The 13,721-nt window shown below is 42.7% G+C and overlaps 1 protein-coding gene across 2 annotated transcripts in view; it reads left to right on the top strand.

Annotated features, from left to right (window-relative positions):
• STAB1 (stabilin 1) overlaps window positions 1-13,721 on the top strand; it is a 238,892-nt gene that overhangs the window by 83,016 nt on the left and 142,155 nt on the right. For both annotated transcript variants that reach the window (XM_033926301.1, XM_033926300.1), the window contains exons 28-34: window positions 2,335-2,382; window positions 4,324-4,454; window positions 5,856-5,967; window positions 7,088-7,165; window positions 8,923-9,024; window positions 10,814-10,924; window positions 11,186-11,317. In XM_033926301.1, coding sequence (XP_033782192.1) covers window positions 2,335-2,382; window positions 4,324-4,454; window positions 5,856-5,967; window positions 7,088-7,165; window positions 8,923-9,024; window positions 10,814-10,924; window positions 11,186-11,317 — 714 coding nt within the window. The remainder of the gene's footprint in view (window positions 1-2,334; window positions 2,383-4,323; window positions 4,455-5,855; window positions 5,968-7,087; window positions 7,166-8,922; window positions 9,025-10,813; window positions 10,925-11,185; window positions 11,318-13,721) is intronic.

Raw genomic sequence — 13,721 nt, 5'->3', positions numbered from 1 at the left:
AGGAGAGATCAAAGGAAAGGATGAGACCTGTGGAATCAATGATCTTGATACAAGTGTTTATTTGAAAGTGGGGCAGGTCAATAAATAGATCCGTAAATGTTCACCATCTCTTGCGCCGGTAGCACTCCGCTTGAATGCTCCTCTGATTGGACTCCAGAAGAACGTTTGTATGACCGAAACACAGACCGTGTTGGGTCCACGCCACAATACCTTTACTGTGCATTATATGAATTTATTGATTGACTAGCATCAGTTTTAATTTTGAACATTTACGGATCTATTTCTTGACTTGCATCACTTTCAAATAAACACTTGTATCGAGATCATCGATTCCACAGGTCTCGTCCTTTGCTTTGGTCTCCCAGAAAAATCTACCTGCAGAAACAGAGGAGGCCCTTAACTTTGAGGTAATTTTGAACAGCCCGTATAGTTAAAAACTATCCACTCACACTTTGTAGCTAATTTTCAAAGAAAGCCTAAATGGCTAGATGGGCTGTAGATGAGAGGGGACAAAATAGTGGTCAAAGTTTTCAGAATACATCCCAAGCTCTTTCATTCTCCTAGCCTAGCCATGCAGCTGAAATTAAATGCACTGTGTACCCTCCATGCAATCTTTAGTTGCTCTGAAGACATCAATTTTCAGGCAGGTCAGGACTTGGTTTTAAAAATGGTTACCTATGTGAAAAGGCCAAAAAGCTCCTATTTTATTAAGGCCAGATAATCATCTATCTCCATCTATAAAACAGGCTCCCAGACTCAGACCCAACAGCCTACGCACACATGACTCTAAAGTGTGGGATATACGCAGAGGATTCCTAAATACAAAGAAGGTGGTCTCAAAATAAAATTTGTTTGGAGTGGAAGAATGGCCTAGTGGGAGTGGAGGAGTGGCCTAGTGGTTAGAGCTACTGGCTCAGCACCCTGAGGTTACTGGTCCAATCCTAGAGCTGCCTCTTGTGACCCTGAGCAAATCACTTACCGTATATACTCAAATATAAACCTACACAAATATAAACCAAGGTAGCCTTTTTATCTCCCAAAAAAGGGGAGGAAAAGGTTGCTTTGAATTTAAACCAGGGTTATATTCAAGTGCCTTGCCTTTCCCCAAGCCCTCCTTTACTCCTTCCTTCCTACCCAGTCTCTGCTTGAAGCCCTGGTGGTTCAGCGGTGAGCTGGGACAGGAGCGATCCTTTCCATGTCCTGTCTCGGCCAACTCTAAACCACCCTGCCTCCCTCCCGCCTCCTTGACCCCTCTAGACCTTACCTTTGAAGCCCTGGTGGTCTGGCGATGAACAGGGCAGGAGCGATCTTCCTACACTCTTGCTTCATGAGAGCCACAATCAAAACTGGAACTCACGAGGCTGCCGTGGCCTGATTCTCTTTAGGATTCCAATCTCTGAGGAGACGTAAGAGGCAGCTGCCGATCACATGTCAATCAGCGTCCTAAAGAGAATCGCGTCTATATCGCTGGACACCTTAAATGTAAGCCAGCATTTTGCAGGCCTATATTTAAGGCATCTGACTCGTGTCTACGGAGACACGTAGGAATGCTTAAGCACGCCCAAGGCCACATCTGGGCAAAACCAGGCCCACGCCCCACCTTGGGTGTACTTAAGCTTCCTTATGCGTCTCTGTAGACATGCTAAGGATACCTACAATGTAGGCATTCTTCCTCGAACAATTTTATTTTTTACGTGTGTTCCGATTGGCTGCCAGACAGAGGTAGGACGCCTACTGCTGCCTGCAATCAGGATGCACGTTTTGAGAATCAGACCCTTTATGTGTTCTTTATGTTATGCAGTCATGCAGTTTTATAAAAACCCTCTCCACCCCCACATGCCTCTTTAAATGTTCGCCAGTACAAGCAGCATCTTCTACTTACTGCTTGCTCCGGCATTGGCTCACTGGACCATAGTGGGAAGCTTTTCCATGGTTTAGTAAAACCCAGCAAATATCACTCTAGGTGTGATTAAACTCTGGAATTTTTTTGCCAGAGACTGTGGTAAAAGCAGTTAGCTTAGCGGGGTTTTAAAATACTTTGGATAATTTCCTAAAAGAAAAGGCCATAAGCCATTATTAAGATAGACAGGAAATGCCACTGCTTATTTATAGCATAAAATCTGTTTTACTTGTTTGGGATCTTGCCAAGTACTCGTGACCTGGATTGGCCTCTACTGGAAACAGGATACTGGGCTTGATGAACCTTCGGTGTGTCCCAGTATGGCAACGCTTATGTTCTTAACCTTCTTAAATAGTTAATTAACTGAGTAAAACCCAGTGTGGGGATTTTTATATTGTATGGATTCTAATACATGTACTGCTTCCTCTTTGAAGGCACTGTACAGTAACTCCGACTTTGCAGGCTTTTATCAGTGGATAAAGGTGAGATTTATTCATTAACTAAGAGCTTTGTGAGATTTATTTATTAAGCAGTACTAGTGCATCAATGCACATTAAAAATCATCCCCTGATGTTAAAAACCTATAACTGTAATAAATGTTCCATTAGGGCATTTCATTTCTTTATTTAATATTGATTACTCTCATTTCCCATTAGCTTCGATGCAAAGTATTATTTTTTAAAAATGGAGTTCTTTTTGTTACTTTTAGATTTTTGTGAAAAAATATTTAAACAAGCAGATTAAAATGCAAATGTTGTACTATTCAGTACAGTAAATATATTGTGTATCGTGTGATAGCAAAATATTCATCCTTGCCATACTTTTAAGCACACTCCCAGAGGTGTCATCAAAACCTTGTGTCAAAAAAGCATATTAATGCACATTTTTCTGTGTCTAATTCCAGTGCTGGGTTTATGCTGCAAGATTATGGATTAGTAAAGTACTGAAATGTTTTAGAATTGTTATGGCGTTCTTCAAGACGGGGGGTCATATTACTTTCTGACACTGGGCACTGTTTTTCTGCTGTAAGAAACTGATTTTCTTGTGTTTAATCTCAATAAGACATTTCAGGGCCAGCTCAAGGGATTGTGGCATCCTGAGCCAACTTGCTTTAGCGCCCACCCTTGCATTGGCACATTATTTTAGGTATAAATCTGAAAAACTGCTGTCTGCCCGTGGCACCAAGTGACCTGCCAATTCCAACCCAGCATGCACCCAATAACAAAGGGAGAAATAAAGCCTCAGATTAACGTAGCACTGCAGGACCAGAAGCTACAAAGAAAAACTGTTTTCAGTACTTTCATAGGCAAAAAACTCCCTCACAAAACAGCTTAGGTTAGGAAAAGGGCAAAGTCACCCAGAAGCACGTTCAAGGACTTGAGCTCCAACGCTGTCGTATCTATCATCCCAACAAGCGACCTTGTTTCACCAATGTGCTGGCTCATCAGGGGATCGATTCAAAAACCTTGAAAAAGTGCAGCCACGCCGTGACCAGCCCCTTGAAAAAGTGCAGCCACGCTGTGACCAGCCCCTGGAACAAGTGCAACCACGCCGTGACCAGCCCCTGTAACAAGTGCAGCCACGCCGTGACCAGCCCCTGGAACAAGTGCAACCACGTTGTGACCAACCCCATGAAAAAGTGCAGCCACACTGTGACCAGCCCCTGGAACAAGTGCAACCACGCCGTGACCAGCCCCTGTAACAAGTGCAACCACGCCGTGACCAGCCCCTGGAACAAGTGCAACCACGTTGTGACCAACCCCATGAAAAAGTGCAGCCACACTGTGACCAGCCCCTGGAACAAGTGCAACCACGCCGTGACCAGCCCCTGTAACAAGTGCAACCACGCCGTGACCAGCCCCTGGAACAAGTGCAACCACGTTGTGACCAACCCCATGAAAAAGTGCAGCCACACCGTGACCAGCCCCTGGAACAAGTGCAACCACGCTGTGACCAGCCCCTTGAACAAGTGCAACCACACCGTGACCAGCCCCTTGAACAAGTGCAACCACGCCGTGACCAGCCCCTTGAACAAGTGCAACCACGCCGTGACCAGCCCCTTGAACAAGTGCAGCCACGCCGTGACCAGCCCCGTGAACAAGTGCAGCCACGCCGTGACCAGCCCCATGAACAAGTGCAGCCACGCCGTGACCAACCCCTTGAACAAGTGCAGCCACGCCGTGACCAGCCCCTTGATAAAGTGAAGCCACCCCATGACCAGCCCCATGGGGCTGTTCACGGCATGGCTGCACTTTTTAACGGAGCTGGCCACAGCATGGCTGCACTTTTTCAAGGCTTTTGAATTGATCCCCTGATGATTAGCACATCTTTGTAAATATGTTCTGTAAACTGTCTGCGGTTTGCTGCTCGGTAAACATTAAATAAATGTTTTTCCTTTGTCCATTCTCGTGTCTGGAAAACAGAAGTCTCGCTTCACAGTCCCGGAGGGAAGTAATGTAACAGCCCTGGTGCCATCTGAGGCCGCTGTGAAGAATCTGAGCAAAGAGGAGGAAGATTTCTGGCTGAAGCCTTACACGCTACCATTCCTAGTCAGGTGCGAAGAGCACATCTGCTGAGCTTCCATAGGATTCAGATTTAATGATGCTTTTTATCCATATAAGATTCCAGTGCATTTCATGTGGAAACTTAATGAAAAAACACCCCCCAGAGACAGCGACAAAACATGCGGGGACGGAATGGGGAAATTGAGTTCCTGGAGGGAGGTATTTCTGAATGTTCTGTCCTACGGCTGAGTGAGAGGACCCTCAAACCTGGGCCCTGTACTTTGCTGGAGTGGTAGCATGACAGATCATGTACATATACATTATATCAGCAAGGGTACATCTGTCCAGGCAAAAACCTATCATTTATTGCATTACTTGATTTCAATTTCAATACATTGACAAGAGAATTGGGATTTAGGAATAGGTAATATAGGTACTAGATTTTTGAAAGCATCATATATATGACTGAAGCAGGGCCTGCTCTTCTTTGCTTTAATAGGAGAGCAACCAACTTCTTCAGGCTACCTGCCACCTCAGTCATCATTCTAGTGCCTACCTTGTTCTCAGGGTTAAACTGTCAGGGGAAGAAGCAGGAGCATGGAGCAGAGTCTGTCAGGCAGGGCAGGCTTAAGGGTATTTGATTTCCTAGGTAAACCTTCAGTTATGTACCCTTCCCCCACCAATGAACAGCTCAAGGCCCTTCTCCCTTCACCCATGTCCAGCATCTCCCCCCTCCCTCCCAAGATGTCCAGCATCTCTCTCCTTCCTTATCTCCTTGCCCCTGCGGTAGGAGTCAGCATATGCAGAAGACTTGCTGAGGCTGATGTGGGGCCTTGAGCATCTGTGCATGCAGAACCTACTGGGGTCCTGAACCCTCTGAAACAGGAAGTTCAGATAGATCAGGATCTGGCAGGCCTTGAGCATATCTGGATCCTGAAGGCCCCATACCAATGAGTCTTGTGCCATCCCTAGTAGTGCTACTGTAACTGAATGCCTAATCTGCGTAATGGTTAAGCTGACCCTAGTTTTGGGAAGGATTAGAATCCCCAAGCTTCTTACAACGGTACCTATGGTGGTTGTTTTATGTCCTAACTCAGAGTGAATTTTTCCATTGATTTCCTTGGTAAAATTTCTCTAAATCCAATCTGGATTTGGGGGAAACTGCACAGAGGGTTTTGTTTTTGTTTTTTTGACAAAACTGAAAAAAAATCTCACCTCCTTTCAGGTTTCTCATCACTTTTTCCATAGTTTGTAAGATTTTATTGACCTATTGCACACTGGGTGCAGCCTTCTTCTGTTTTCCTGCCTGTTTTGATCATTTCTGTACCTCTTGGCTATGAGTATATTGCTTTTAAACCAATGAAGATTATAACCAAGTGCAAAAGATGATAACATAAAACTGTTTAAGCCCTCAGATTAATTCAAAGATGTCTCTATGCTCTTCTACATAGGGCACATTTTCTTCGAGGCTCCCTTACAATTGAGAAGCTCAAGCAGTATGATGGGCAGGAACTATCTACGCTTAATCCCCGCACCAAATGGGAAATAAGAAACAACAATAGTGTAAGTGATTTTGACTTCCAAATACTCTCATAAGCCCACGCCTAGATGACTGTAACTTCTCACCGTTTTTCTACTAAACTCTCTCTCTCCCCCTTTCAACCTGTTCGTAATTCTGCTGCACGACTCATCTTCCACCAGTGTCACTACACTCGGGCAACGGTGTAGCGAGGGTAAAAGGTGCCCAGGACGGTGATACCCCCCGCGCCCTCCTCTCCACTCCCACATCACATTCGCACCCTTTCTTCCTATCCTCAAACCCAGCTTCTTCGGCCTGCTGCTCGCGCTGGCGCTGGCTTTCCCTCTGAAGTCACTTCCTGGCCCCGCAACCCAGAAGTGATTTCAGAGGGAGCCAGGCTGGCTCGAGCCAGCTGGCCAGGGTACTTGCTCACGCTAGCAAAGATTTAAAGAAGTACAGGGGGTGGGGAAGGGATGGCACAAGCATGGCGTGGGGGGAGGAGGAGAGAGGTGCCGGCGCCCACTGCACTCAAGTAATCCTTTTCATATATACCTCTTACTAACTTTACAAATGCAATCATTCTGCAGCTCTTCAGTATCTCTCTCCTTAGAGCAGGGGTGTCAAAGTCCCTCCTCGAGGGCCGCAATCCAGTCAGGTTTTCAGGATTTCCCCAATGAATATGCATGAGATCTATGTGCATGCACTGCTTTCAATGCATATTCATTGGGGAAATCCTGAAAACCTGACTGGATTGCGGCCCTCGAGGAGAGACTTTGACACCCCTGCCTTAGAGCCCTCCCCAGGAAATCCATTCAACTGGTAACTTATTTTTTATCTGTACACCTCTAAACTTCCAGCTCCAAATGCCTTTAGATTCACTAAGCTCACCAATCATGTCCCGACCAGTTTGCGAGCATTCCCCGACCCGATTCACTAACCTTCTGCCCGATCAATCTCCCATTTCCCCTCACAAGTCCATTGCCTCAAGTACAAAATAAGTACCTATGTATAATATGGAAAACTGCTTTGATTGCGACCACAGAAAGGTGGAATATCAAGTCCTATTCCCTACCCTTAAAGTGCACCAAAGCACATACAGGGTGAGTAGTTTTCAGAGAAGGCTATACCTGGGTTATCTCATGGTGCTATTTCCTTTTCCACCAGACTGTCCTCATTCAGAATGCGAGTGTTCTCATAGGTGACATTCCTGCAATCAACGCTACCATTTACATTATTAACAAGGTAAGGCAAGAGCTCTTTATATTGGAATACAGAAATGTGTAGCTCGTGGTGGGGGGGGGGGGGGAGATGGATTTGCACCTGAATTGAAGAACTTGTAGAACAGGGGTTTCAAAGTCCCTCCTTGAGGGCCGCAATCCAGTTGGGTTTTCAGGATTTCCCCAATGAATATGCATGAGATCTGTTTGCATGCACTGCTTTCATTGTATGCTAATAGATCTCACTCATGCATACTCATTGGGGAAATCCTGAAAACCCGACTGGATTGCGGCCCTCGAGGAGAGACTTTGACACCCCTGTTGAAGAGCGATGAATCCTTCAGCAAATAAAATGGATTATGAATTCCCTTGAATTTGGGCCTCCATTTTGGATTTTCATAGATTCATTTTGAGTATTCATCATCAGATCTTCTGGGGAAAAAAGTCCAACTGGTTTTATTAGTGGATTAACTAACAATCCAAATTTTCCCTAAGACTTTTGTCCTCTTCAAAGATCGTTTTAAAATCATCATCTTTTTTTTCATCTCAGAAGTTCATCTACAATTAAAAATTGTCTTAGTGAAATTTTTTTTAGATTTTCTATGCTCTAGAGCAGTGGTTCCCAAACCCTGTCCTGGGGGACCCCCAGCCAGTCGGGTTTTCAAGATATCCCTAATGAATATGCATGAGAGAGATTTGCATACCTGTCGCTTCCATTATATGCAAATCTCTCTCATGCATATTCTTTAGGGATATCTTGAAAACCCGACTGGCTGGGGGTCCCCAGGACAGGGTTTGGGAACCACTGCTGTAGAGCCTCTGAATCTCAGGAACAGCTGCATTTCTAACAATTTTATAAAATTCTATACATGAATAACAGATTGGTTAATGCAGTGCTTGGGTATGCAGTTGAATGAGCTAAGTAAGATTAAGGATATCACTTTGGAGGTTTTTGCAGGATTTACATATGTATAAATATTTTAGAAATCAAACCAATCACTAAACCCCTTCTCTCCAAAATTTGTGACATTACTCAACAACACAGTGCCAAAAAATCTGATCTCATACCAAATCTCAAAATATACTCAAAGACTTATGATGTATTTGTCTCAAATTGTAGTCTTACCGCCCAATCATTGCATATGATGGCTAAAAATGTTTCATTGACTTATGCAATTGATAATTCAACAAAAAGAAAGAAACTTGAAACTCCAGTAAAACTCATAGGGTCCCGACATGGACCATGTTTCATGCTCTGCATCAGGGAACCCCAAACAAGTTTTCAAACGGCAGGTCCCTGAATGCTTCTGGAGAGTTGCCTCATTCATCAAAACATTTCTCTTCCTTGCTAAACGAATGCTTCTGTTCAAATAAAAGGTGCCATTCAAAGGAATAGAAGTACTCGTTTAGCAAGGAAGAGAAATGTTTTGATGAATGAGGCAACTCTCCAGAAGCAGTCAGGGACCTGCCGTTTGAAAACTTGTTTTGGGGTTCCCTGATGCAGAGCATGAAACATGGTCCATGTCGGGACCCTATGAGTTTCACTGGAGTTTCAAGTTTCTTTCTTTTTGTTGAATTATCAATTGCTTTGATGAATGAGGCAACTCTCCAGAAGCATTCAGGGACCTGCCATTTGAAAACTTGTTATGGGGTTCCCTGATGCAGAGCTCGAAACATAGTCAATGTTGGGACTCTTATGAATTTCAAGATAAGTTTGCCACAGAAATTTGGCAGGATATCATTGGATACTTTTCTCATAAAGGCCTTTCTTTGTGTGTTCAGGTTTTGATCCCACCCTTAGGAGATGTCCCACCACCCCATCCTGGCCTGCGCCAACAACTGGATCAGATTCCATCATTCACACGTTTTAAGGAATCGCTCCAGGTATGTACTTAGCACAGTGCCGGTTAGAAAACAGAGTGGTGAAGACGACAGAATGAGGTTCGGATTTATCACAATCCCTCACTAGGTGACACTGCAGCACGTCCCTTCACCTTGCTTTTATCATTACACAGAGTATTATGCCATCCCTAAAATATGGATCTGAAACCCCTACTACCTACAAGGCTGAAGTAAATAGTAAATCAAGTTTCAAGTTTTATTAAAATTGGATTGAATGCTTATTAGTATTTCTGAGCAATGTACAAATAAAAAAGGGAACACAGTAATATGAATATTCAGTCTCACGTAAGCAAAAAGAAAAGAACTGACCGAAAACATAAGGATAAAGAGAGGAATTACAAATCTTTATAGGACAGGTAACATATAAAGTAAGAGCATCAGGGTGGGAAAAAGATGTGAATAAAATTACAAGCCGCTACTTAGAACCATAGGATTAGACCTATCTGATTACAAAATATAATATAGGACACTGGGACTAAGGCTGGCTCTCAGTAAATCCATCCCCTCCCAAGTGATGCTCAAGGCCCTTCTCTCCCCCTTCCCAACGGTCCTCTTCCCTGCACTCCCAAGCATCGATCCTCTCCACTGCCCTTCCTCCTCCCAAATGTCTAGCCTCCCCCCTTCCCTACCATTCAAATGCCCAATATTGCCTCCTCCCTTCCTTACCTGGAGTCGCACCTCCATGCATCACCCTCAAATCCTGATTGGGGCCAGTTAACATCACTTGGTTGTTAGCATTGTTAGTCAAATTGTGCGTGCATCTCGAAACCACACCCAAATCTCGACACCATATATAGAATCTGGGGGAGAGTGCCTCTGAATGTCCCTACAAACCACCTCAGCACTGTGTCGATCGTACTGGAACGGAGCCAGAACTTACCCAGATAATTACAATAGCCTTCTGTCTGGATTATATTACGTTAGAGATTTTTATTCCGCCATTACCTTGCGGTTCAAGGCGGATTACAGAAGAGGATACCTGGACATGAATACTTATCATCATCAACTTTTCAGCTGTTTAAACATTACCATTCTTTTCTTCAAAGGAGTTTTAAAGACTTTGTTAGCAGTTATCATAGATAGGTTTTAAAAAAGTTTAGATGGGGGGGGGGGTCACATGATGCCATGAGCAGGCATGGAGGCTGACTGGCTTGGTTCCTTAGTTCACCACTAGAGAATGACATGGGGACAAATTTGTCCCCATCCCCGCAGGATCTATCTTCATCTCTGTCCCATCCCCGCAAGCTCTGTCCTCATTTGCACAAGCCTCAAACACTTTAAAATCATAAGTGTTTGAGGCTTGTGCAGATCAGCACAGAGATTGCAGGAATGAGACGGCAAGAGAACTTGCGGAGACGGAACAGGGATAACTAAGATAAGCTGTTCAAAGTTATTCGGATTGAATATGGTCACTGTCCAGATAAGTTCTGGTGCTGACCACTTGGTTCAGATATTCAATGTCAACCAGTATCTGGATAGTGGAACTAGTTATCCAGATAGTTTATGACCACTGCGGCCAGCATTTTTTTTTTTAAAAAAAAGCAGACTGGCAGCTAAATATTGGCCCGTATATTTCCCCTTATATAGGGAATGGCATCTATATGTCAAAATGATCTATATTTTCTTTCTAACTTTATTTATATCCAAGGACCATCCCATCCCCAACATTGGAATCTGTTTGTTTCCAATAGGAAACTTCATTTACTTCTGTGAAACCCACCAGTAAGTGACTGGCTTGGACTGTCTAACGTTACTGCTTTAAATCTTATAGGAGTATCAGCTGATTGATTACCTTGAGTCCTCAGAAACCAAGTACACTATTTTCATTCCAGGAAACGAGGCGGTGTCGCAGTATTGTAATGCTTCAAACATCCAACAGCTGGTAAGTCACCTCAATGTCAATCCGCATTTGTCTTGTATTGCTCCTCAATATTTCTGCTTCAGATTGTATTTGAAAATTAAAATCTGTGCATGCTCTTCTAAAATCACTACTCGCGCATATTTACATGGGAACATCAGCATTTTACACACAAAAATACGACCCGCTTCTGTTTTATTATCTAACTATAAGAAAATGAAACGCAGTCGAGTAGTGAAAGGAAAGTGGAAACACTGAATTTCCTCTGGGTGTTTTTTCTTGCAGGGTAATGCCACTATGAAATATCACATTATCTTGGGGCAAAAACTGACCCATTCAGACCTGAAAGATGGAATGCACCAGGTGACCATGTTGGGCATTTCTTTCAGAGTCATATTGTATAAGAGAGAAAACCAGGTAAAGATAGGAACATTTTATGCTCTATACTGATTCTCTTCCAATATAAAAATTAAATGCTTGAAATTTCATTAATTTTTATTGGTATTTAAAGAAAAAAAAATCATACAAATGTAAATCTTGGGTTTTTATATATACAACTGTTGTATTTATTGATAGACTTATAAGTGATGATTACAAGAATTTGTATGGTTTTAATTTTGTACACTTGTTGAAAGATATGATACTGTTCTGTTTGGTATGTCTATGAGGAAAAAAAGTAAATTATCAGCACATAACAATAAGCTTTTGATGATAATGATGGGTGTTGCTATGCAACATATTACTAACAACTGGAAAAATTATAGTAATCTCAATTATACGTTTTGGTGGAATTCCCTGTGTCATATTTACAAGATGGAAAGAGCAATTGCAATACAGAAAGGAAGTTATAAAATTTTTTTAAAGATATGGAGACCGATGGTTGATTTTTGTAGTGAATAGGCATCATTTTTCTTTGATAATATACATAGGGGGGTGGGGAGATTGGAAGATAAGATGTAGCAAAATTGAAATTTTGAAGGAATATGATAGTTTTAATGATTGTATAGAAAGATGGGAGGGGGGAGGGTTTTTAATTAATTTACATATTAAGAATATAATGTATGATGTTCAAGTGTTATATGATAGTATTTCATGTTGTTCTTTTTGTGCACTTGATGTAAGTTTGAAAAAGAATAAAGAAAAAAAAATACAATACAATATAGATCATATGTATGAACAAAAGATAAGAACAACCCAAACGTCCATCAATTGCACTAAAACTGGAAATTCAGTGCCAGGCCACGTGCAAGCTTTGGTACTGAATTTCCATTTTTATTATAAAGCTGCCTAGTGCATCCTGGTTAACTTAATATCCAGATTTAACCAGCCATGTGTTAGCCCATAAAGACAGGACAGTTATATATGTGGTCTTATTTATGTGCTTACCCAGAGCTGGCTTGAACTTAGGGGTTAACTGGCCATTTTCGGCAAAGATGACCAGTTAAGGGCCACTGAAAATGGGCAGATGGCCACAATCAAGCAAGTTAACCGGTCGGTGGCCATATTGAATCCATGCAGATTTCTACCAGTCGTTAGCAGCAGGGTGTCTTGAGCTATAGTTCTCGGAAACAAAACGGATACATACGTGTATCACAAACGTTAATACAGGGGCACAGCAACAAAGTGCCCAGAGAAGCAGAGCAACCAATAAAATGAGAAAAGAGGAGGACAAAGCCTCCGATCCCCAACCTCCACTCTACAGAGACAGGCAATCCTTATAGGCATAAAAATCTTCCTCATAAAAATATCGGTGCTCTGTGCAATGCAAGTAAATCCACTGAAATTCCAAAGATTAACAAATAAAAGGCTTATCTGCATTAGGAAAGGTCCGTCACCTCAGTGGTTTCTGACAATACAGATCTGCGCAGTGTGTTCAGCTCCCTGAAGCAGCCATGAATGTGAAACATTGGCCATCGTTGTGTGACAGACCTTTTCTTTTTTTAAAGACACAAATATAACAAGTTTTATTTTAGCAAGCATTCATACATATTAACTCTACACAAAGAAAGTATTATTGTGAGTCCTGCGGCATCTGGCCTCCAGGAGCTCAGTATGACAGACTGAATGGCCGCTCCAACTTGCCCTCTTGGATCAGCTTTTCTTTTCAGTCCCTGTCAGATTTGAGGACATAGTATAAGCCTTTTATTTGTTAATCTTTGGAAATTTCTGTGGATTTACAATTCTCCCTCCGTATTCGCGGTTTCTGCACTTGTGGTTTCATTTATTGGCGATTTTTTTGCATGCTGACTCTGCCCCCCAAATTACATCATGATTAAAGTTCCTTTCCTTTTACTGTACCGAAAAAAAGGTTTAACGTTTACCAACATTCACTCTGAAAATTGCTGCTTCCGTGCTTTCTCCCACCAAATCGATAAACTCTCAATATTGAACATTTCTTTTTTTCCTTGTTGAGAAAACAGTACAGTACTTTTTTTTTTTTAAACTCTGAGATTATTAAACTAAACTAAACTAAACCTTAGGTTTGTATATCGCACCATCTCCATAGTCGTGGAGCTCGGCACGGTTAACAGGAATTGTGGTGAGAAAGGAACTCCAAGGAAAGGGCTAGATGAAGATCGGAGGAAAGAAGAATGTTAGAGGGCTAGGATGTCAGATGGGGAGGGAGTGTTAGATTTTTGAGAAAAGCCAGGTTTTCAGATGTTTACGGAAGGGTTGGAGAGAACTCAGGTTCTGAAGAGGGGAGGTAAGGTTGTTCCAGAGCTCGGTGAATCTGAAGGGGAGGGAAGTCCCCAGTTTTCCTGGGTGGGAAATGCCTTTTAATGAGGGGAAGGATAATTTTGATTTTTGGGTAGGTCTGGTG

Source organism: Geotrypetes seraphini, chromosome 17, assembly GCF_902459505.1.
Source record: "Geotrypetes seraphini chromosome 17, aGeoSer1.1, whole genome shotgun sequence".
NCBI lineage: Eukaryota > Metazoa > Chordata > Amphibia > Gymnophiona > Dermophiidae > Geotrypetes > Geotrypetes seraphini.
Note: the sequence above shows the minus strand (reverse complement) of the source record. Positions and strands in the feature narration are given on the sequence as shown.